The sequence below is a fragment of the Paroedura picta genome, chromosome 9 (assembly GCF_049243985.1).
Source record: "Paroedura picta isolate Pp20150507F chromosome 9, Ppicta_v3.0, whole genome shotgun sequence".
NCBI lineage: Eukaryota > Metazoa > Chordata > Lepidosauria > Squamata > Gekkonidae > Paroedura > Paroedura picta.
In genome coordinates this window covers 58,181,944-58,205,131 of record NC_135377.1, presented here as the reverse complement: position 1 = coordinate 58,205,131, position 23,188 = coordinate 58,181,944, and the positions used below count along the sequence as shown (strand labels likewise).

The window sequence follows — 23,188 nt, the reverse complement described above, 5'->3', positions numbered from 1 at the left end:
GTTATCAACTCGGAGTGAAAAAGATGCTTGACATTATTATGGAAAAATACTGATAGAATTACCCGGTTTCTTCTACTAACTTTGGAGAAAAAGAAGCATCAAAATGAAAAACATGTTTACCATGCTTACATGACATCACTATTACTTGCTGAAGAAGTGAAGTCAATATAGAAGCTACAGCTGATACAAAATACATCTGTTCACTCACTGGCAGACAATGGATGACACAAGTACAGTATGCCAGTTTGGGAAGCTTCAGTAGATTCCTATGTGCTTAGTTCAGGTTCATAGTTCTTACCCTACAAACTCTGGTCCAATACTAATTGGAAAAGTAGATTCAAGAAGGTAGCCATGTTGGTCTGAAGCAGGGGAAGTAATTTAGAATCCACTGGCACCTTGACATTGTATCTGAATGCCCATACCTTGAATAAACATTTGTTGGTCTTAAAAGTGCCACTGGACTCTAAATTTGTTCTGATTGGAAAGGTATAAACGTAGATTTTTAAAAAGTTGAGCACCAAATCTAGCTTCTGGAGGGTAGTAAGCACCAGATTAAAGTGATCCAGAAGTTCTACATAGAAAGGGGTACATCGACTGCTCTCCCCCGGGCTTCTTGAACATCGTTGACCTCCTTCTCCTCCACCCCCCCTTTTTTAGGAATGGGGGTAGGAAGGGGATCTTATTATTGTGCTGCCATGTTGTGACATTTTAAAGTCTTTTAATGGGAGTTTTAATGGGTTTTTTAAGACATTGTAACCCGCCGCGAGCCATTTGGGAGTGGCGGGAAATAAATCGAAATAATAATAATAATAATAATAATAATAATAATAATAACAACAACAACAACAACCAGTTGTTTAGGTAAGGGTATACAGTGAAGCCCTGGAGTGTCAGAGAGAACAACTGGTGTTATACACTTTGTCAAAACTTTAGGTGTTGTTGTCAGTCCAAACTATAGATGTGGCCATAGTGGAACACTCTGCCTAGTGAGATCAGAGCCCTGCAGGACCTTTAACAGTTCCATAGTGTTTGTAGGACAGAGCTGTTCCACCGGGCCTATGACTGAGATCCTGGCCTCCCTACACAAATCCATCCGATTAAATTTCACCTGAGGATCATATGATATAGCCTCCCTTCTTTTTCCTTAGTAAGAGATGGCTCAGCCAAACTAATTTTAGTTTTCAATTTTAAACTCATGTTAATTTTTTTATTTTGTATGCATGTATTATATTATTTGTATTGGGATTTTATAGGTGGAAAGCATCCATCATCAGTTAAGTGGTATAGAATCACTGGGGCCCCAAATTCAGAAGTACATACACAACATAGACACTCTAATCCTGAAGTGGGGGCCAAAAGCATTCAGACAGCTGAAAGGGACTGAGCTGCCCATCAAGCAAGGCAAACCATACGGTGCTGGAAAGTGCACCAGTTATTGCCAGTTGCTAATAAAACGGAAGGAAACTTACTTGTACAACTATTTGTTACCTGTGTGAATGCGACTATGTCTTTCCAATTGACTTGGCTTAGCGAAGGCTTTTTCACAAGTATCACACTTAAACACTCTTGGCTTCTGGGAACTCAGTGATGGTCCAGCCTGATGAGTCTGCATATGCTCCTAATCAAAACACACAAAACATTTTTGCATGTTAAGTGGTAGTTAAGAAATATGTTTTAGCCTATTTTAGTAAGGACAAAATAAATAAACCTCCCCATGTGGCAGCTGGTTCTTGAATGAAAATAAAAATGTATTTTTTCGCCAGAATGAAATACTAAAATAACTGAAATGCACCTTCCTGGATTTGTTTAAAGATGTATGGTAGTACTTTTATTGACTCCCAAGCAGGTTATAATATAATACATTAATAGACCACAGCAAAATTTGAAACAAGTGAAACTGTCTTATTCAGAGTCAGACCACTGGACCGCCAAGGAAACTGCTGCCTGCCTAGTCTTTAACTGGAATAGACGGCGATTCTTTTGGCAGAGTTTAAATTTACAAAGAGTACTGAAGCACTGCTTAATGTAATAAAATAGCTTTATTTAGAAGAGAAATAACTTTGGAGAGAGAGAGAGAGAGAGAGAGAGAGAGAGAGCTCTAACAGTAACTGCCAATCACATCACAGGGGGAGATAATTTGAAAACTATCTGAACGTTCCTATTCTAACTATGCCAACTACACATTTCCTCCAATACCCCCTGCAGGATATTCTTCGCATGTTGCTGGTCTTGCGTATTTCAGTCAGACCACTGGACTGCCAAGGAAACTGCTACCTGCCTAGTCTTTAACTGGAATAGACGGGATTGTTCTGCTTACCACACAGGTCCTCTACCTCTGGGTCACTTGCTATTTACTGAAACCTGTTACATCCTTCCTTTTAAACTTAAAGGGACAGAATAGGAGTAGGGCTTTATTATTATTAGCAAATAACGCACAACGTAAAGAGGTAGTCCTTACCAAATATACTGTTTATATATGCTCTCTATTCAGAAGAGATTTTTTAAAAGTTTCCTTTTCTTTATAACAATATATTAAGTTTATCACAGACCTTAAGATGTGTTGCCCGTTTGAAGGCTTTATTGCAGATGTGACAAACGTGGATTCTTTCCTTGCCATGAACTTCTTTACTATGCTGCATTAGCATGGCAGCTGAAGAAAAAGTCTGACTACATTCAAAACACTGGTGTACACGGGGCTCTTTTTCAGCTTGAATGCCTTTATGGAGACTTGGAGAAACCTCACTCACCTGCATATAAATATGAATACAAATAATTACAGGAAATAAGACCAACTCATGTGGTTATTTAACAGCATCTTCAAGAACACAGGATCTCAGAAAAGGTGTAGACACGCCATGCAAAACAGGGTTGAACTCACCTGTAACTGTGGTTCATCAAGTAGTATTCTGTGCAGTCCCATATGGGGACCGCACTTGCACATGGCAACCTCAGAGAGAATTTTCCAAAGCTTCCTAGCTCTTTCCAGAAGGTGCGCTCTTCCCACATCCATCACATGCCGGTTTGAGCAGGAAAATACCAGCTCATGTCAGAGAGGAGGAAAACTTTCCAAATCTTCTGAAAAGAGCTAGCTAGAAAGCTTTGAAAATATTTATCTGTGGGTAGCCTGATCAAACATGGTACCTCATGAGGGCTCGCACAGAAGCCATGGCGACGAATATTGCAATTCTTCTATTAAAGAATATTGCAGGTTTTTGAAAAAGGATCCAGTTATGTGGCAAGCTGATTTTTTCTATCTTTCTCCTAATTTTCTGCTATGTACAAATTACTTTTATGCGATGTTGAAACAGGAAACTTTAAATTTCAGCTGATATGTATCATTAAATATACACAAAACTGATCTTGCTGCCTCAGATTCTACGTGAATTTCCTTGAGTACAGCTACAAAGGATAATTAAAAAAAACTTGAGTATATAATATAAATAAAACTTTTTTTCAACTCCCAGACATTTATTTGTGGTTATAATTTATTGTTATTTATAATTTGACATGAAGTGAGCATAACATTGTTTGCTTAATCAAAGGAAATAAAAAAAAACATTTACCTGATAAGCTAGTTCATCATGGTTTGTAGGTGCTGAATGACGTGTATGGCTCACCAGTATGACTTGTTGTGAGTTTGAACTGCTTTGTCCAGAGAGACTAGAATCTGTGAGTAAAGCAGGAAACTGTTGACCCTGCAAAAAGAAAAGCATTAGTGCATTGCTTTAAAAGAGGGAAATACCACTATCACAATTAGAAAAAAGACTCATTTGGCACATATAATCTCAAAGGAATATATACTACAGCACCTCGCTTTATTAGACACTGGGCTGGTTCCATGCTTATTGATACGTTTATTATCCAGAAGCCTTTGCTTTTGCCACTGTTAAACTCAATTCAGTTCTTTAGTCAAACGGTTTTAGAACTGTTAGACTAAAAAACATGCTACTCATCAATACATGGATTTTGTCTTAGTATCATAAAGATAGGAGTGCCCACTTCCATTCTTCGTAAAATACCCCAGCCCCCATTCTTAATTTTGGATGCATGTGTATTCTCCAAAATATTCTATCATTAGCAGTCATTCTCAAGTCTTGCAGACTAAGGGCCATGACTACTTTGATTGAGCCAAGCCACATCATCTTGGCTCTTTCTCTTTCCCCACTGCCTTCAACTTTTCCTTGCATTATTGTCTTTTTCAGTGTTGTTCCATAAAGTGACAAAAGTACAATAGCCTTAATTTAATCATTTGAGTTTCTCGGGAAAGTTCAAGCTTGATTTGGTCTAGGACCCACTTCTTTGTCTTTCTGGTGGTCCACGGCATCTGTAAAATTCTTCTCCCAATATCATATATCAAAGGGATCTACTTTCTTGCTGTCAGCTCTCTTCACTGCCCAACTTTCACACCCATACATAGTAATGGGAAATATGAATTAACTTGGTCTTTGTCACAGTAATACATCCTTACACTTGAGGATCTTTTCTAGCTTCTTCATGGCTGCTCCTCAGTCTACTTCTTACTTTGGTTATCCTTTTGGTTGACAATGGAGCCAGGGAATAGAAAATTGTGAACAATTTCAATTTCTTCATCAACTAAAGCTGTGAAATTCCCAGTAGTCATTACTTTTGCCTTAATTAAGTTCTTAATACACCTAAAGCATCTTCTACAGGGCTTGTCTGACCAGCCAGTTCCTCACAATGCTTGTTCAACAGTTCTTAAACCTAGGAAACACTGGCATATATCTAATTTATTCCTCCCCGATACTGATTTTTATAAAGTAACATCAGATTGGAACTCTTTAGAAGATAGATGGCAGCTCAGATACTGTATGACTTCTTGCCTTACTTGAGGAAGGAGTGTAAAAGGGTTAAAAAAAACCCCAAACTGATTATCTAATGCTTGCAACAGCAGAAGCACTACAAAGTTAATGGAACTAAAAATCACAGGCAAATAATTTGGAAACGATGGCCAAAACAAATTCAATACATTCATTTTGTAGATAATTTTACAAAACTGCTGAATGGGTTTTTGAGACAATAAGGAACATAATCCTATATGCCGTCAAGTCCTAGCTGACTCATACAAACCCCAGAAGGGGCTTTTACGGAAAGTGAGAAGCAGAGGTAATTTGCCTTTGACTTCCTCTACAGTGTCTTCCTTGGTGGTCCCTCATCCAAGTACCAACCCTGCTTAGCTTCCAAGATCTGAGGCGAAATAACCTGAGCTATAATTTATTGCAAAATTGCCTATCTAAATGTGCCTTCAGTCTTGCCTTCTACTAGTTTCACAATAATTATTCACAATTATTAGGAACAGGATAGAAATATTTTCAGGCAAATGACACCAACCTGGGATGTTATATTAAGTGTCACTGCATCAAGGCCAGCAGACAACATACTCTGAGTATCAGCCAGAGTCAGGGTGACACTACCATCTCCTCCAGCTCCTGGTGATGACATTACTAAATTCTGAGTTGGCTGAGACATGGGAGGTGTTGAAGAAAGATTCCCACTCGATGTATTCAGCTCTGTGAAAAGCATAACATGAAAGTGTAGATTACCTTACTGTTTGAAAGAAATACAAAATTCTTAGCTCTCCCAATTCTTTTTAATTATTAGAGTCAACAGATATTTGGTATACAATGGATAATTTAAATGAAATGTATTGCCTGAACCATGTATAAATTCTAATTTTGCTCTCTTTTAAAAGGGAACTCCTAATAAACATTAATACCAAACTGCTTTTTCCTCTGTAAGTGCTACATCCACATTAATAACTACAAGTGGGATTTGTAGAATAATGATATACTGATAACAACAAATCTGATAAGACAACTCAATAACAGGAAATTATTCTCCGGTAAGATCAGTGTTTTAATGGAAAGCTTGTTTGGATTAATGTAAGTATAGTGACTCTCCATAATGATATACCTGAGAGAAGTATTACATCCTCACCTGAAGTGCTGTTCAGTGCTGGGCTCTGAGGCAAGAGTTGATCATTACTTATAGTTAACGTAGCACCTGTTGACTGATTAGTGATAGTTGGTGTTGTCAGTCTTAGGTTTCCATTCAGTTCATTACCTCCAGAAGAATTGTGCTGAATAAGATCTTGGCCTAAACAGAAATTGAAATCTATGACCTACTGAAAATCATAATTCGTTTCTACATTTCACAGATTTAAGTTTTTATAAGGATAAAATAGCAAATAAATGTTCAGTCTGGGGTTTGACCCACCCAAGCTTTTCCAATGGTGAAAAGGGGAGGAGGGAATAACTTTTGACCACTACAATGACTATGCTTCGGATCATGGGACATGCATGAACAAAACCCACATGAGATGGCAGCTGAAATAAAGACGGGAACTAGATGAGATTGAATGGAATAGCTTGGTGGATCAAATCCCATGGTATGATGACAACAATATTTTGCCATTAAAGACTGGCAAAAACCTACATTTTAAAAAGTCCTAATAAAACAGGAGGAAGAATTACAGGCTAATGAAAACAACCACTGACTTCCACTTGGACAGTGTAAAAGTATTTGGAATTCTCTTTGACATATGTAAGGAAGAATGAAGGTTAAGACAGCTAACTCAATACGCTAAACACAATAAGATTCTCTGATAGGAAGAAGAGTCTGAAGAGAGATTACAGAAGCAGATCTGGATTACACATACCATTTATAGCTGAACAAGTGCTTCAAAAATAAGCAAGAAAATTATAATAGCAATCTGCTACTTTTGGGCCAAAACATAGAACATTATGCATACTTTCTATGGCAATCAGATTGCTCAAATCAAAATACTTTATTTTAAATATGACAGGTGCAATTCAAGGTTCCCAAGATCCAATATGAATTTAGGCCACACACAAATCTGTGTTGTTTTTGCTGCATGTGCCACAGTGCCAACACAAAAGACACTGTTGATAAAATAGTTAACATTATGACTAGAATAAAATGCATATATGAAAAAAGAAATTCAATTGATATTATTGTGGCACCATTTTTTGCTATATGGAAGACAAGCAGTTTTGATGCCAACAGCAGCTTACCTCTTCAGTAGTATGAAGTGCTGCTGCAAACATCAAACAAAACCCTAGTTTAGGGCATGGATCTATTTAGTTTCTTGAGATCCTGAGTTTTTGTAAGTCTGGATTACATCTGTTGTATTTTAAATCATTTTGTTTTAAGATTCTGTATTTAAGAACAGTGTTTTGCATATAGCTAATATAAAATGAGAAAATATTTGCACATTCAAGTGCAAAAGAACTATAGGTGGTAAAGGAGGCACCTGTCTATCCCCGCTGCTTTCTATGCAAGCTTCAGAAACAATAAGCGATAGGTTTTTTTCTTGTAGATTTTCATCGCACCCACAGCTACCCTTCACAGAAGGATAAATCTTCCACTTTTAGCAGCCTAATAATGATAGATTACTGTACTTGCCTGAGATGGTAAGGGTAATTTCTTGAGGGCTTCCTGATGAATTTGTAGTTGTAGAACTAGAAGCATGGGCTAAAACGTGACTCAGGCTTGAATTATTTATTGTCAGTGTAATCTCGTGTTGACCATTTGAAGTTGATACCATACCCTGTGATGTCATAACCTGCGAGAGATCCTGAGAACCTAAAGATAATGACGATGAGAAATCAATAGCTAAATTCTGTATTTGTTAAGCCAGTGGTTTCAAAATAACTGAAAACTTGATTGTTTGTCTCTTCTTGCCTCTGTAACTTCAAATGTTACATTAGGTTGGGGAGATCTTACTATCTTCAAACAGGAAGCCAAGGAATTTGAACAGAAGCACCTCTTAGCCACACAACTCAGACTGGGTAGGAAGATCTTTGCTTCATGATAAAACTCAATGCCTGGCTCAGGCAGATAGAAGTTTCATGGTCCCTGTTTACCCCAACTAATGATGTAGGCTGTTCTTAATCCATGTTCATATGCATTCCCCCTTGCTCAAGCAGGACAGAATTGACTGGAAAGTCTCCAGAAGTATTTCTTCAGTAAGTCACCCACCCACCCATCCCAAGATCAAGAATAGTCCTGATTCTGCATGGGGAAAAAGACAACATCCCAATGAAGTATGGAATTTGCTTAATCAATCTGATTTTTACTAGATGCCAAATAATTTGGAGCACCCCTTGTTTTCCCGGTCCTGATTCTGCATGGGGGAAAAGACAACATCCCAATGAAGTATGGAATTTGCTTAATCAATCTGATATTTACTAGATGCCAAATAATTTGGAGCACCCCTTGTTTTCCCGGTTCTGGGAATGCAGGGAAACATGAAACTCGTCACTGAGGATCTGAACATATTCCAGAGAACAGTATTTTCAGATTTTCTTCAACACTCATTTGTCTGTAGTAAATTTCAAAAAGGTACTTGTCAACTCTACCAGGTGCCCTTGTGATAGGGGAATATAATCATATTGAAGTGTACCAAAAAGGTGTCTTACCAGAATATTTTTGAAGCCATTAACTGACTAATTTGAGGCTTGTCATGACTGCAGAAGACAGGCAGAGCAGACTATAGGCACTGACCTGGTATTGAGGGACTAGTTTGGATGCAGAAAAATCCAACACCTGCTGCTGGAAAGGACTTCTCTCATCTGGAGATCGAAAATTCTCTCTCTCTTTAAAAAGAGTTTAAAGAGGACACTGGCTTCTTGTACTTGGGTAGAAAGACTACTGAGTTAAGAAGAAGTCCCTACCTTCCAAGTAAGCTCATTCATCCTGTCTACCAATCCAAATAAGTGGGTCCTACACCCAATGTCTAGGGGAGAACATGTTCTTTATAGCAGTGGTCGCCAACCTGCGGGCCGCGGCCCGGTGCCGGGCCGCGAAGGCCATGGCACCGGGCCGCGGCTCCCTCTCCCCGCCCCGCCCCCGCAGTAAAAAACTTCCCAGGCCGCAAGCTTGCGGCCCGGGAAGCTACTTACCGCGGGAGGGCGGGGAGAGGGAATCAGGGCCGGGCCGCGCCTGTGCGGGCCACGCCCGCTCGGCCCGATCCGCGGGCGCGGCCCGTGGGCGCGGCCTGATCCGTGGGCGCGGCCCGGGCGCGGCTCGCAGGCGCGGCTCGGGTGCGGCCCGATCCGCGGGCGCGGCGTGGGCGCGGCCCGCGGGCGCGGCCCGATCCGTGGGTGCGGCCCGCGGGCGCGGCCCGATCCGCGGGCGTGGCCCGCACGGGCGCGGTCCGCGGGGGCGCGGCCCGATGCCCTGCCGGTCCCCAGCCTCGGAAAGGTTGGGGACCACTGCTTTATAGTATACTGATTTCACTACATTTATTCAATTACATTTATGGAATATCACAAACTAATACTTAGAAGACATAAGCAAAGTTAATTCATGAAATTAAATCCTGATCTTTAGTTGCACTTACCAGTAGTGCTAGCAGTCAACATTGATTCTTGCTCAGATATAGATCCTATTGTCATATTTGCTGAAGAAGTAACAGTGGGTTGTAAGGATAAACTTGACAAAGGCTGTATTACCACATTTGTTGGCACTGAACTGTCTGCTGCCTGGAGGGATGCGTTCTGAGTAGTCAAGCTGGGATCCCCAGTTAGCTGCTGGGTTAGTACATTGCCATGTTGTAGTGTCTGCTGTAAGAGACTAGGATCAATCTGAAAAGCAAGCATTGATATTTTTGAATATAGGACAGTATAAGTTTATTTTGTATAAGTTAAATAGAGGACAATTTCTCATAAAGTTAAAATTTTGGGTGGAAATCAATTTTTCCAAGCTGGATATTTTTAAGACATTAAGATTAACAATGGTACCTAGAGCTTAACTACTGCAGTCAATAACTTATGTATCACAAAACACTTGCAACTACTACTCAAATGCTCCATAGGTTTCATATTTCTGATGTGTGCCAGTAACCAGAAAAGAAGTCAGGGACAAAAGCCAGGTTACAGGATGTCATGTGAATTTAAGCAGCTTCAGTTTTCTTTAGAAGAAGAGTTGATTCTTATATGCCACTTTTCTCTACCCAAAGGAGTCTCAAAGCAGCTTACAATCACCTTCCCTTTCCTCCCCCCACAACAGACACCCTGTGAGGTAGGTGAGGCTGAGAGAGCCCTCCCCACCAGAGACACCCTGTGAGGTAGGTGTGCTGAGAGAGCCCTGTGAGGAATCAAACCCGGCTCGCCAGATTAGAAGTCCTTACTTCTAACCATTTCACCAAACTGGCTCTCACATAGGGTACCACTTATGCTTCAATAAATATTGTTACACTTACCTGTAACTGTTGTTCACCAAAAGGTCACCTGTACAGTCAACAGGGACTATGCACTATGCAGAATTAATTCCATAGTGGTCTAAGAAAGATAATAAATAATAACCCACCTGTAGTGTAATGTTGTTAATGCTGGAAGGATCTATTCCAGAAATCTGAACATTTGGTCCAACCAAATTAGCAGCAAGCTGTAACTGTATTCCTTCAAGGGTTGCCAAACTACCATCTGTCAAGGACACAGTTAAATCACCGCCAGCTATTGAAGAAAACATTTCTTTTGTTAGTTTGTTTTTTCACACAGATGTTAACAAAGTAAACTTTGCATGGCTGAAAATACACAGTTCCCAGACAATTAAAAGCAAATGAATATCTCAGATAGATGTAATCTCAAATAGATGTAATCATAGTGTCTCAAATAGATCATCAACAAGATTAAGTAATTCATATTAAACAAGGGTGTGCTAATACAAGAGAGGAAAAATACCCAAAAATGACTTAGCGGTATTTTCCAAGTATTATTTTAGCTGGCTATAAATGTTCTAAGCACAGTACATTATCCCTTTTCTCAGCCAACAGGCTGAACAATAGTTCTCACCTCCTACATTAATAGTTGCAGAAACCTGGGGTTCTAATCTCTGCAAACTAAATCACAAATAAAAAGGCAACCATTTTTACCTGACACAGATGCAGGAAGTATAGCCTGACCCACAAGACCTTGCTGAAGCAGATTTTGGTCAAATTGCCCTGTTAGTACAGAATTATTCATGATGAAAACATTGGGATCTGTTGAGGATGAATTCAGAAGGTTTACTGGCTGTAGCCCCTCAGTGGATGCACGAGGTGTGGATTTCCTGGCCTTCTTGACCTCTGGTTTAAAGTGACATTGTATGTGAGTCTTCCTACGCCCAGAAGTTCGAAATCTTAAGTCACAGTGAGGACATTTAAAGGGCTTGGCTCCTGTATGCAGGCGCATATGCACTTTTAGACTTCCTTTGGTAGAAAATGAATTGCTGCACACATGACAACTGAAGAGCTTTTGTCCTGAAAATCAAAACAGAATTAGAGATGTTATTTTCATTGTCATGTTATTTTTTTTAACTAAGATTTCATCTGTATATATGAATTTTGCAATTATACTAAGCCTAACCGATAGTTCTTACAGAGGGCTCTTTTAGACAAAACTTCGCACAGTTATTTCTGAAGAACATTCAGGAGCTGGTAAGAGCCTCTCAAGTGTCTCCATTCTCCAACCTGCCAACTTTACTGTGCACAAAGTGAACAAATAACTAGGCAGCTTTGAAAGCAGGCACTCTCTGACACTGTGGGATATTATCTTTTCATCAGAACAAGATGGTACTGTTTTTTAATTGATTAACTCTGAGGGAGAACAAAAGAACCGTCTCTGGCCAATGCCAGACAAAGACAGTCTGTGTAGGATAGTGGCTAAGAGACTGAGTTGTATAAAAGACAAACCCAGTTCAAACAAAGCTCTGCTGAATTTTCAGTTTTGTTTCCGAAATGTACTGCTTTGAGTAAGGAAAGACAGAACTTGATATGGCATTTAGGTAAAACATTCTCTTGTGTTTGGAAAGTGTATGTTCATGTAGATATTAATTAATTCCTATATAGGCCTCATAGAGGCCTGCAGAGACATCATCTTTGACAACTGGGCATGGATTATTCTCCTGAGGATAATGGTAGCTACTGGGGACTGAGCGGGAAGGGTGGGTTAGATTGTTTCCTGCCATAGAGGTATTGTTGAGAGTCGTTGTTCTTTTATTATATTCTATTGTATTTTTGTTTTTATTGTAAACTGCGATGAGCCGGACTGGCTCTGGGAGTGGCAGGGACAAATCTAAATCTAAATAAATAATAAAAAAAAGTATTGAACTGCAATAGAACCATTCCCAACTTTAAATGAGCTACGTATATTTCTTTCCAAAGGATGCACTTCTTCCTAATGCTTGCTCTTTTGTGAACAACTTTACCTTTCAACAAAGGGTGTGAAAAACTTCTCAAAAATGAGGGAGCTTAAATGCTACTTTACCTCAGCACTAAATTTGAACCTTGACATGAACTTACAAGTCAGTCTAAATCAAAGCAGAGTCTCCCATCTGCAATGGTATATAGGGATGGGCATGAAATGGAAAAATGTAGCTTGGCTTAAAAAATCAAGGGAAGATCCAGCCCAATATAACTACAGAAGCAGAAGACAAAAGGTTCTCTTGAATATATTTGGCTGCACTACTGAAGCTTTAACTGTATCGCCCCTTGCCAGCCAATTACCTCTCTAAATAATACTATAAAAAAGAACATATTGCAAATGCTGTTTGGATGGCTTGAAGTTGAAATAGTAAAGTCATTTTCCATAGTAGTTAGTTAAAAAAATGGAAGGATCATAACGAAATATGAAGAACATTCCTCTATTAGTGATTATCTGCCAGAACTGGAAGAACTTGATACCACTTACCTGTGTGTGTTTTTACATGACAATCCAAAGTAGACTTGACAGTAAAACTCTTTCCGCATTCATCACATTTATATGGCTTTTCGCCAGTATGGATACGCACATGCCTATCCAAAAATATTTTTTCTTTAGTTATTATAGGCTTATACAAATTGAATGAAACAATCATGCCACTTTCAATATCTAATAAATCACTTTTCAATATAAAATTGTGATAAAATTGATTTTAAATTCTTGGGCTTTTTAAAAGATCAACTTGACTGGAAAAAGGTTGTTTTTTAAAAAAAATGAAATATGATTTATTAAGCGAATCAAAACACATTTAGAAATACTCTGAGTTTGCCAAGGATATTTTCCAACGTCATATCATAATAGGAAGTGCTCTTTCTCCACTTCTTTGTGTATTAAAATCAATTGTTTTGGGGAGAATAGATGATAGAAGAAAAAGATCAAAATCCAAAGCGCATGGTCAAACAACTCCAATTTTCTCAAGGATGCAAGCAACTGATTCACATTTCATAAATTTCAATATAATGGACACTGTCCAGAAAGTTCCAGGAAATTTTAGTTTTAACTAAATAGGGTGAGGCAGGTGAAATCTCACCTCTAGTCAGAATTGGCCTTCCTTAGACTCTAGCTAAAATTCTAGAATTTTCCAAAATAAACTCTGCACAGTTGCAGATACCATATGTAGGCCAGCAGAGTTTGCAAAGAAAAATCCTCATGCCATTTGTACACTGCTTTTGAAACTTCTTTGAGGATCAAATGTAGTTTCCAACATGTAGCTCCTCCCCCCCCAAAAAAAGAACACAAATGGCCCACTGAGTTAATTGTGAAGTTATTCAATGTGGAATTCTTAATGTGAGCTATAAATAACTTGCTTCCAACAGATTTTTTTTGGTATGGCATACCTGCTTACCTTACTAAGTCACTGGGTTTTTTAAAGCTTTTTGGGCAGTATGTACAACAATTGGCATATTTTGGCTCTGCTTCCATTTCTGCCTGCTTATCCTTGATTTCACTAATTCTGTCTTTCTCTGCAGCTGACTGGACAAGAACTTTTTCAGAAACAGTTGCACTTTCCTGAGGTCTAATTTTTGCAAGTTCGGCAGTTTCCTCTTCTGTGAAAGTGATGACACCAGGCCTAGATTTTCTAGAACTAGTTCTTTCAGAGTTTTCATCATCCTCTTCTGCACATTTAAACAGACAAGAAATAGTATGTTAGAATATCAAACAAGCTTCTCAGACATGAATGAAAAGTTAAATAAACGAATGACTATTTAACTAAGAGAGCCAGTTTGGTGTAGTGGTTAGGAGTGCGGACTTTTAATCTGGCATGCCAGGTTTGATTCTGCGCTCCCCCACACGCAACCAGCTGGGTGGCCTTGGGCTCGCCACGGCACTGATAAAACTGCTCTGACCGGGCAGTGATATCAGCGCTCTCTCAGTCTCACCCACCCCACAGGGTGTCTGTTGTGGGGAGAGGAAAGGGAAGGCGACTGTAAGCCGCTTTGAGCCTCCTTCGAGTAGGGAAAAGCGGCATATAAGAACCAACTCTTCTTCTTCTTCTTCATAAAGCACAAATATTTCCAAGTTGGACTATATTGCTCCTTAGAACCATGATGCATTCTCTTCCAACCTTTACACATATTCCAAATGGTTATACCAATTTCCTCTCAAGGTTGTCTTCTAATAAAGGTACAGGTACTCAATACCTCACCCCCCAAAAAAATATTGAACCAAGCTGGCTGCTAAGGTCAGCGTGTAAAAAGCTGCTCACCTCCTGCTTCTCCACCTGTTGCTGCTGTAGAAGACACAGTCTGATGTTTTTTCATGTGCTTTTTGCAGTGAACTGTGGTTCTGAAAGTTTCATCACAAAATGGGCACTTATATGGTTTCATGCTCATGTGGGTTGCCATGTGTCTAGTAAGACTGCCATTAGTAGTGAAAGATGTATTGCAAATGCTGCAACTGAATGCTTTAACTCCTGAAATAAGAAGAGTAATCCCAAACAAAAACAAAAATACACAGACTTTTAGGTTGCCTCTGCATACACAAGGGAGTTGGCAAGACTAACACTGCAAGACTAAAACTAAGCGGAGTTATATTGTTCTATATCCATTAAAGTATACTCGCTAGCCCTGTTCACATCTTACAGTGGACACACATACATCAGGGACAAGTACCTGGATAAATGTGGATGCGCAGGCTACATTCAAGTGTAGCTGTGTTGAATGTAACATTAGAATTACTCCACTTACATGTTACAAAATCAAGTGTACACCATACATGGATAGTGTGTGCATAAATGTATGAACAAGGCTACTGCACTGAAATGTGCAAATTATTTCATGGTAAGGCACTCTCATTTAGAATGTGATTCCTACAAATGTGATTACACCCACTATCTTAGGTTACTTTTGAGATGGATTACACTAATTCATAAATTCTAGTTCTGTCAACAACTATTACCACAATAGGTTTATTATGTTCAGTGTTGGTATATCTCCAAGTACCAGATGCTGAGAATAGACATACCTAATGCCTAGAGGCTTCTAGCTTGTTACTGCAGAAAACAGAAGAGTAGAAAGACCTTGATCCAATACTGAGACATAATGTTCACATTCAAGCAACAGTTTTAGGAAACTGGAGTATTACAAGCTAAAATGGTTTTGCAAAAGAAAATGAATGTCATACAACACATTATCACCTGTATGCGTCTTTTCATGAGATTTAAGAACTCCAGAAGAAACAAATCCTCGGCCACACAGTTGACATTTGTATGGTTTCTCCCCAGTATGTGAGCGTACATGCTGCTTCAAATGGCTGGATTTCTTAAAACCCTTGTTGCAATATTCACATCTGTTAAAATGAATTTTTGCTTTGAATAAAATGGACTGGTCTAATACTTAGTTGTACATTAGTGCAAAATCTTGTCACTACTTCTTGTTTAACTAAAACAATGGTTGACATTATCATACAGAACGATAGTTCTTAAATTTATTAACCTACAGCATCAAATTAAACTGGACTAGTGGAATTTAGGGATTTTGATGTTAAATGCTCTTTCGTGAGTTTGGAGACAACAACCTCATGTAAGAAAGTTTGCTGTCTTATGCTTCCCAAGTATTCAGTGTTCTTGAAGTCAGAATAACTCAAAAGAGCAAAAAAGAACAGCTGATTATTTTGACTTCCTATTAATCTTGAGGGAAATTATTCTTCAGCCTCTGCGCAGAATGGTAAAAAGTGTGACCTTTTTCATTGTGCAACTACATAAAAAAGCCAATTGCAAAATTTCACAGACCTGTAAGAACGCTTGCTTTGATCCTCATTATCTTCCAAAAACTGGGGGCGTTGAGTATGCAGCTCAAGTTCCTGTGCCTGATCTTGTATAAGACGAGTAGTCTGGAATTCAAATAAGAAGAATATAAGAAGAGTGCTGCTGAATCAGGCTAGCAGTCCACCTAATCCTGTCTCACATAGGCTCTTTATGCACGGCCGCCTAAATGGTGATTTTGGGTCACACGGAAAACGTGGAGGGGGAAGAAGCGAAGCAAAGCGCTTATGCGTGGAACGGGACGCAACGGTGGCAAAACCCAGAGTAACCGATTATGTACGCGGCGACCCCGGCACCGCTTCTGGTTGCGCCCCGGTCACCCAGAAGCTGCGCTTTCTTCCGCATTTCGCCAACGCGGCTTTTTCGGTGGCATGCACCGAATGTGCGGCCAGTTGCAGCTGGCACTGTGCGTTATCGGTGATTTTAGTCACCGCCATTCCACCCCGAATGTGCGCTATTCCCCCCGTGCATAATGGGCCATATTGGAAAGCTAAAAACTCTCCCTTCATTCCCACTCTGCACTCACAATACAGGTATAATAAAACTTATTTATATTGTTATAAAACATGTTTCACATAAAGAGCGTTCTATAAATAAATATGCTTTAAAAAGTAATTATAAAGGAACTGCTATACTACTGTCAAAGCAGATAAATGACACTAATCACCAACATGTAGTCTTTCTGTGGCAAACGCGCCTTGCTCTGGCTGAAAAGTTTAAGAATTGTATGTGGATTACACATGGAGCCATAAAAAGAATACACGGGGCTCTGTGACCCCCCCCTCCCCGCTTCACGATGGCCTCCCTGTCTAAAGTCACGTAATCAAATTCCATTTAGGGGTTTATATTTATATACTCTCCATTTTCTTTTTCTTTTTTCTTCTTCTAATAATGGATGTGGCTTCAGGCAAACAAGTTTTTGATTTTGATTTTTTTTTTTACATTTAGGAGAGAATCACAGAGTCAGAAACATCTACCAAGACCATCTACTCCAACTCCATGCTCAATTTAAAATGTTTTTCAATTCTGTAAATTTAAAATGTATGTTTTAATGATGTAACCCATTCTGAGTCTCTTGGTAAAGGCAAACTATAAATAAGCTAATAAAAATAAGTGAATAATGGTGGTGTCCCCATGGCAAACTATTCTAAAATTCATTTAGTGATCTGATAATCTTTTGTTTGTTAGTAATAGTTGCCATAGGTTGCAACTTTCAAAAGCAAAATAAATTACATAAAATAAGCACAAAACACATACAGTACTTGTACCTCAGCAAGCTTCCATGGCAGACTAGAGATTCAAAGTAACCAATTCAGGATTAATTCCCACTGGAAGATTGTAGGCCACAACAAAGTAATGCTGAACTGTGCTCCTTTAATACTTTTTAAAATTGGTATTTATTGGTATTTTCCGCCCCAATTTAGGAGCATGATATTAGTAGGTTGTTTTGGCTGCCATGCTGGATGGCTTGTAACTGACTAACCTCAACTTGATGGATTTAAAATTTCACTGCTGCTCCAAAGTCCAAAGTCTCATTTGTTGGAAAGGGGGGGAGCAATGAAGAGTAAAAAGTGATAAGGAGAATTTATTGTGTGCTCCAGCTAAGAAAAAGACCAAGATTGTGGACTATTTTAGAGTGGGAGATCCCACATCGCTTATCCCAAAGTTAAACCAGATGTAATAGTAATGGACTATTTAATTAGCTGTTTTGATCAAATAACAGTTCCTCCCCCAGTATACTACTTCTGGAAAATGATACAGTTTTTGAAAACAACATGTTTGATTATAAATGTATGTCCAGCTAAAAGTGCAAATGAAGGCAGACTGAAATACCCCTGAAACATATATAGTGCAAATACTGAAGGATAATCCAGGAACATATGAAATTTTGGGAGTGAAGATTTTAGGATGGTTACAATCGCATAAAACCCCCCAAAATATTCCTTTAAAACCAATAAAAGCTATCAGATATATGAAACCTATAAAACCAAGAAGATGTGGCAAAAACTCCTCCTGAACTCAAAACCCTAATCATTTCCACTAAAGAGGGAGGTGGAGAGGTGCTGGTAGAACTCGCTGTGACCATTCTATGAGGGGGGACCTGATCTTTCTTGCTGCCCGGCTTCTGTCACAGACCTGGCGGAAGAGCTCCTTTTTACAGGTCCTGTGGAATGCTGAAGTTCCCGCAGGGCCCGCCGCTCCTCCGAGCGCTCATTCCAACCGGTCAGGGACAGGACCAAAAAGGCCCTGGCCCTGGTCAAGGCCAGGCAAGCCTCCCTGGGGCCAAGAACTACATCATGCTGGCTCAGAAACAGGGAATTTAAACCATTCAGTAAATACTTACTACATTAATAGTTTCTGCTGCAGGAACTTGCAGCAGATTTGGTTGATGGTAGCTTGTTGATAGGGCCTGTGACTCAAGAGTGCTTGAATCCTGAAGCTGTTGAACTGCTGGAAATTGATTTGATTGACTATAGCCATCATTAACTGCAAAACCTGCCATAAAAATATCAGAAGCTCTTAGGCAATTATACACAACGCAAACTTTTCAGTAACTCACCTCTTGCAAACAAAATCACTTCATTACATGTCACCCCTACTCTGACATAATGATTCTAGGAAAGAGGTAAACAAAAGTTTTTCACAAGCCCCTCATACTGGGCTGGCAACAGGCTGCTCTGATGGGTGCTGAAATTCCCTGTCTTCCCTGCCAGAAAGCACCTAAACTGACATTGCTATGAAAGACCAGGTGCATGTGGTCTTGCTGGTAAAAGTATTTATTAACGGCACTGCAATGGCATAAACTATGGGTTGTTGTCTCCTCAGTACAAGAGCCTAAAGGTTTGGTCCACATCTAACAAACAATATACTCAAAATATATTGGATGGCAAGACTAATTTCCTCTCCATCTGGAAAAAATAGCAAAGGTAGAAGCATTCTGAACATCTACTAGATATTCACAGTGAGAGGTCACTTACCCTTACTTTGCCTTCATTTGAACAATGTTCTCCACAGAACACAATTTGAAGTTTTCTTACGAAGTCTCAATTAGTTCAGAGCCACTGAAATTTTGAATATTTGGTACACGTGCATATGTCTACGAGGGTGACCCAACTCCCTGTATCTACACTGACATGACACTCTAAAACTCTATCATAAAAATATTAGTTTAGAAGGAATTATGGAAGATAAAAGGAAGCATGGTATAAACCCCCTCCAACATATAATTGCTCAAAAATTGTCCCCAACAACATGCATTGTCTTTGCAGCTTCATTGCAGTTCTCTACTTCAAAAGTAAAGATCTACATAAAGTAAAATACTTGTTCTTCCTCTGGTAAAACCTGAATAATGATAAATCTATGCTTTTCTCTTCAAAACATATATTTAATCCACTAGTCTCCATTTTCAGGGGAAAACATGAGTTCCATGGCCAATGAAGATAGCTGTTGAAATTACAGAGAGGTGACAAGCCTCCCTCTGATGATGCATTACAGGAGCTACCATGATCAATGGCCTTAGGTTTCTTGAAAGCAGGCAGGGAAAATCCATGTTACCAAGTTCCAGATAACATCTCTGAAAACTACGACAAATTAATATTAAGAGGTTGGCTTCAATCTATTTTCAAATTGTCTCATGCTGTAGGAGCAAGAAAAATCTGACAAAGCATACACCCTTTGAAGACTTTAACATCAATTTTTTGAAATAGATTGGAGACTTCCTAAAATTCAAGAACAAAACTTTGTATTTTCTATATAGTTCTACATATTGCTAATAGGTGCTATATTAGCTGTTCAGAAAGCTGTGCTGGCAAATACTTTATTTTAAAAAAATCTTAATTCATAGTTTCTATCTGTAAACCGCCCATGGCGCCGCGGGCGCCACGGTCTAAATAAAGCAGTAAGGGGTCCTGGGGCGGGATGAGTCCGGGATGAGGAAGGGTCCAGATTGGACCCTTCCTCATGACAGACAATCGGAGGGACCAGGCTTCGCGCCTGCCGATTGGTCCCTCCGATTCCCAGCCCCAGGAACTGAGAGCCGCGCGCAGCGCGGCTCTCAGTTGCTCCTGACCTGACGCGGCGAGAGGCGCAAAGCGCCTCTCGCCGCATCAGGCCGCCGCCTGAGGGAGCCCCCGGCAGTCGCGCTGTGCGCGGCTGCCGGGGGCTCCCTGCCCGGAGGCCTGACACGGCGAGAGGCGAAGCGAAGCGCCTCTCGCCGCGTCAGGCCGCCGCCTGAGGGAGCCCCCGGCAGTCGCGCTGTGCGCGGCTGCCGGGGGCTCCCTGCCTGACGCGGCCTGACGCTTTCTGCCCTTCCTGCCGCTGTCGGAGCGGCCGCTGCAGTTGGCCGTCCTGCTGGCCTTCGGCTCGGGGGTGCTGGTGGGCTGGCAGGCGAGCCGCATGTGGAGCCGGTACCTGGACTGGCGGACGCGGCGCCTGCAGGATCAGCTGTCTCCCATGCAGAAGAAGCTGGACCGCCGCCTGCTAAACAACAACGAGCCCCGCAGCCCGCCGCCGAGTCGCTGACCGCCCCGAAGCCGGTGGGGCCGTCAGCCCAACAGTACAGCCGCTTCTGCTGCGCCGGCGCCGGAAGCTAAGTTCGCTGCCCCATCAGCGGCGCCGCCGGAGACGTCCGCCCCGCCCCTGACGCCCTATCGCCTCTTCCTTCTGCGAGGATTTTGCTGCTGCCGCTGGCCCGAAGCCTCCTTCTCCTGCCCATCAGCCAGCCAGCCAAGCTCAGAGAAGAGCCTGAGGAGCTCGCTACGACCGGCCAGGGCAGCTGGAAGGACGAAACTAAGAGAGGGAGGGAGAATGGCTCTCCCTCCCTCCTACGCTTTAGGTAGGCTGCTCCACGGAGCGGGGGGGGGGGAAACTGCTAGCGCCCATTGCATTTCAATCTGCAATGGGCTATATTTCTAGTAATTCAATATTTCAAACTGTGACAAAGAGAATCTAGTCCTATTTTTTAAAATAACAAGGCAGAAAATATTGCTATTCCAGTAATGGAAAAAATGTGACCAAAATATTATTTATTTATTATAAAATAATTATCATAAAATATTATTATAAAAACCAGAAATATCAAAAATAGAATTACATTATAATCTTAATAGGACTACATAACATTGCATATGTCAGCATAATGTCTATGTTGTTATACTGTGATACTGTATACCGTGATTTCATCTTAGCATATTGGTGGAAAAAAAAATTTCACCTCATCTCAATTACAACTTGCAGGAGGTAGTAAAAATAAATTATCCTCATCCTCATAATTACTTGGGTAAGAAAGGGCATTCAGTAACTGTGGTTTCATAATCCTTTATATAAATAATTCTTTGGCCAACTCTTAAAAGCTTTTAAATGTTGGATAAACAATTCATTAGTATTTAGCACAAAAGATTTTGTGTGAAATAAGCAAGTAACACTGCCAGCCTAATCAGATCATTTTAAGCCTATTGATTATGGTGGCTTTAGAAGGGTGCAACTTTACTTAATGTGGCACTGCAGAACACCTAAAAGGGGGAGGCTGCAGAGTTAGAGGGAAAAGGTGCTTATTCTCTGTTTAATCTTGTAGGGTTACTGTGTAATTTTGGGGTTTTTATAGTTTTGATTTTAAATGTAATGTGTATCTGATTTGACTGTAACTCAGGGTGAGCCAGCTTGTCTGGGAGTGGTGGCCTATAAATCCAAATATAAATAAAGGAACAGGAAACCACAAAGGCAAAAATAAACACCTGAAGCTTTAACATTCCTTTCTATTTCATAAAAATGGGGAACGAGGAGAATAAAACATGTATGCAGACACAGGGAGAGGGTCTACCAATTTAAACACATGTATCCATATATACCTACCTGAAATTCAAAATTTCTGAAGGGCTCCAGAAACTTCAAGAACACTTCAAAATGTGGGAAATCTGCAGAGAGCATTCCAAGTAGAATAGAAATCTTGTACCAAACAGGTTTTAACCATTCTTTGTCTAGCATTACCATACAAATTATATTTCTATAAAAGGAATATCCTATGATACAAAATATTTTTATAGAAGAATGTAATTAAAACTATGTTCACTATTAAAAAGGAAATGCAACAGTGATACAGAAAATGTTTTTTTTTTTGGGGGGGGGTTAAAATACAGTCCTAAACACCAAAATACAACAATTCCTGAACTTGGATTTTCACAAAGTAGGATGGAAGTAGGTAATTGGGTTTAGAAATCTAATGATGTAGTTTTATGCATAGAATGTCATTGCTAGACTGTAGCCACTTTCCACTCAACAGCTACAAACTACTGAAAACTATAATTCCAAAAACCTGTTGAAAAATATACGGATTTGCCACTTTGTAAATTAGTATTTGTATTTTTACTAACCTTGTGATAAGCCTTGCTGATCAAATGATTGCTGTGCTATAGTTTGCTGTTCAAATTGATTTATATTCTCTTGCAGTGCATGCTGGGAGGTGACAAACCTATCTGAAATCAGAAATATAAATTCATGGAAACAAAACTAAATCAAATTATTAATATTATTATTAATACTAATAATAATCTGACAAATGCCTAAATTAATTTCAAAATTTCAGAGGGAGGGATGTTTAAAAAAACATAGATTAAAATGATATTTGAATAGGTCTAATTGGTCACATCTATGGACACTTATATCTGGAGGCTGGAACCATAAACAGACAAGACCTTTCTACAAACCTGAGAAAACTTCCGGGTAACCAACTGGCAACCAATACAGCTGCCTCAGCACAGGCTGGATGTGGGCTCGCTAAGATGTTTTGGTGAGAGCCCTAGCTGCTGCATTTTATACCAGATGCAATTTCTGGGTCAAGGACAAGGGAAGGCCCGCATTGCCTTTTAAATTTACCATATATACTCACATATAAGCCGCGTTTTCCAGCCCTTTTTTAAAGCTAAAAAAGTCTCTCTTGGCTTATATGCGTTTTTTTTAAAGCTGCCAGACTAGACATGAAGGTGGGGGTGGGAGTCAAGTATACTTAACTGAAGAAGCAGAGGCAGGAAGAGCAGAGACAAGCCCGGGAGGGACAGTGGGAGGGGAGAGAAGAGAAGTCTCCACTTCCCCCCGCCCTCACTGCCTTAATGACGCTAGCACAAGGCTAGTATGTGCTGCTGCGGCAGGA

The 23,188-nt window shown here is 40.1% G+C and overlaps 1 protein-coding gene across 2 annotated transcripts in view; it reads right to left on the bottom strand.

The window, feature by feature from the left end:
* The window catches only part of ZNF236 (zinc finger protein 236), a 53,028-nt gene that overhangs the window by 5,483 nt on the left and 24,357 nt on the right, over positions 1-23,188 (bottom strand). Inside the window, exons 16-31 of one of the 2 annotated variants that reach the window (XM_077352924.1) lie at positions 22,413-22,514; positions 18,389-18,540; positions 16,012-16,112; positions 15,418-15,569; positions 14,488-14,694; positions 13,627-13,897; positions 12,711-12,814; positions 10,916-11,281; positions 10,351-10,496; positions 9,383-9,626; positions 7,444-7,623; positions 5,956-6,114; positions 5,350-5,528; positions 3,564-3,695; positions 2,550-2,747; positions 1,489-1,618 (exon numbers count right to left, since the gene is read on the bottom strand). In XM_077352924.1, coding sequence (XP_077209039.1) covers positions 1,489-1,618; positions 2,550-2,747; positions 3,564-3,695; positions 5,350-5,528; positions 5,956-6,114; positions 7,444-7,623; positions 9,383-9,626; positions 10,351-10,496; positions 10,916-11,281; positions 12,711-12,814; positions 13,627-13,897; positions 14,488-14,694; positions 15,418-15,569; positions 16,012-16,112; positions 18,389-18,540; positions 22,413-22,514 — 2,823 coding nt within the window. The remainder of the gene's footprint in view (positions 1-1,488; positions 1,619-2,549; positions 2,748-3,563; positions 3,696-5,349; positions 5,529-5,955; positions 6,115-7,443; positions 7,624-9,382; positions 9,627-10,350; positions 10,497-10,915; positions 11,282-12,710; positions 12,815-13,626; positions 13,898-14,487; positions 14,695-15,417; positions 15,570-16,011; positions 16,113-18,388; positions 18,541-22,412; positions 22,515-23,188) is intronic. The other variant, XM_077352925.1, reaches the window with a different exon arrangement.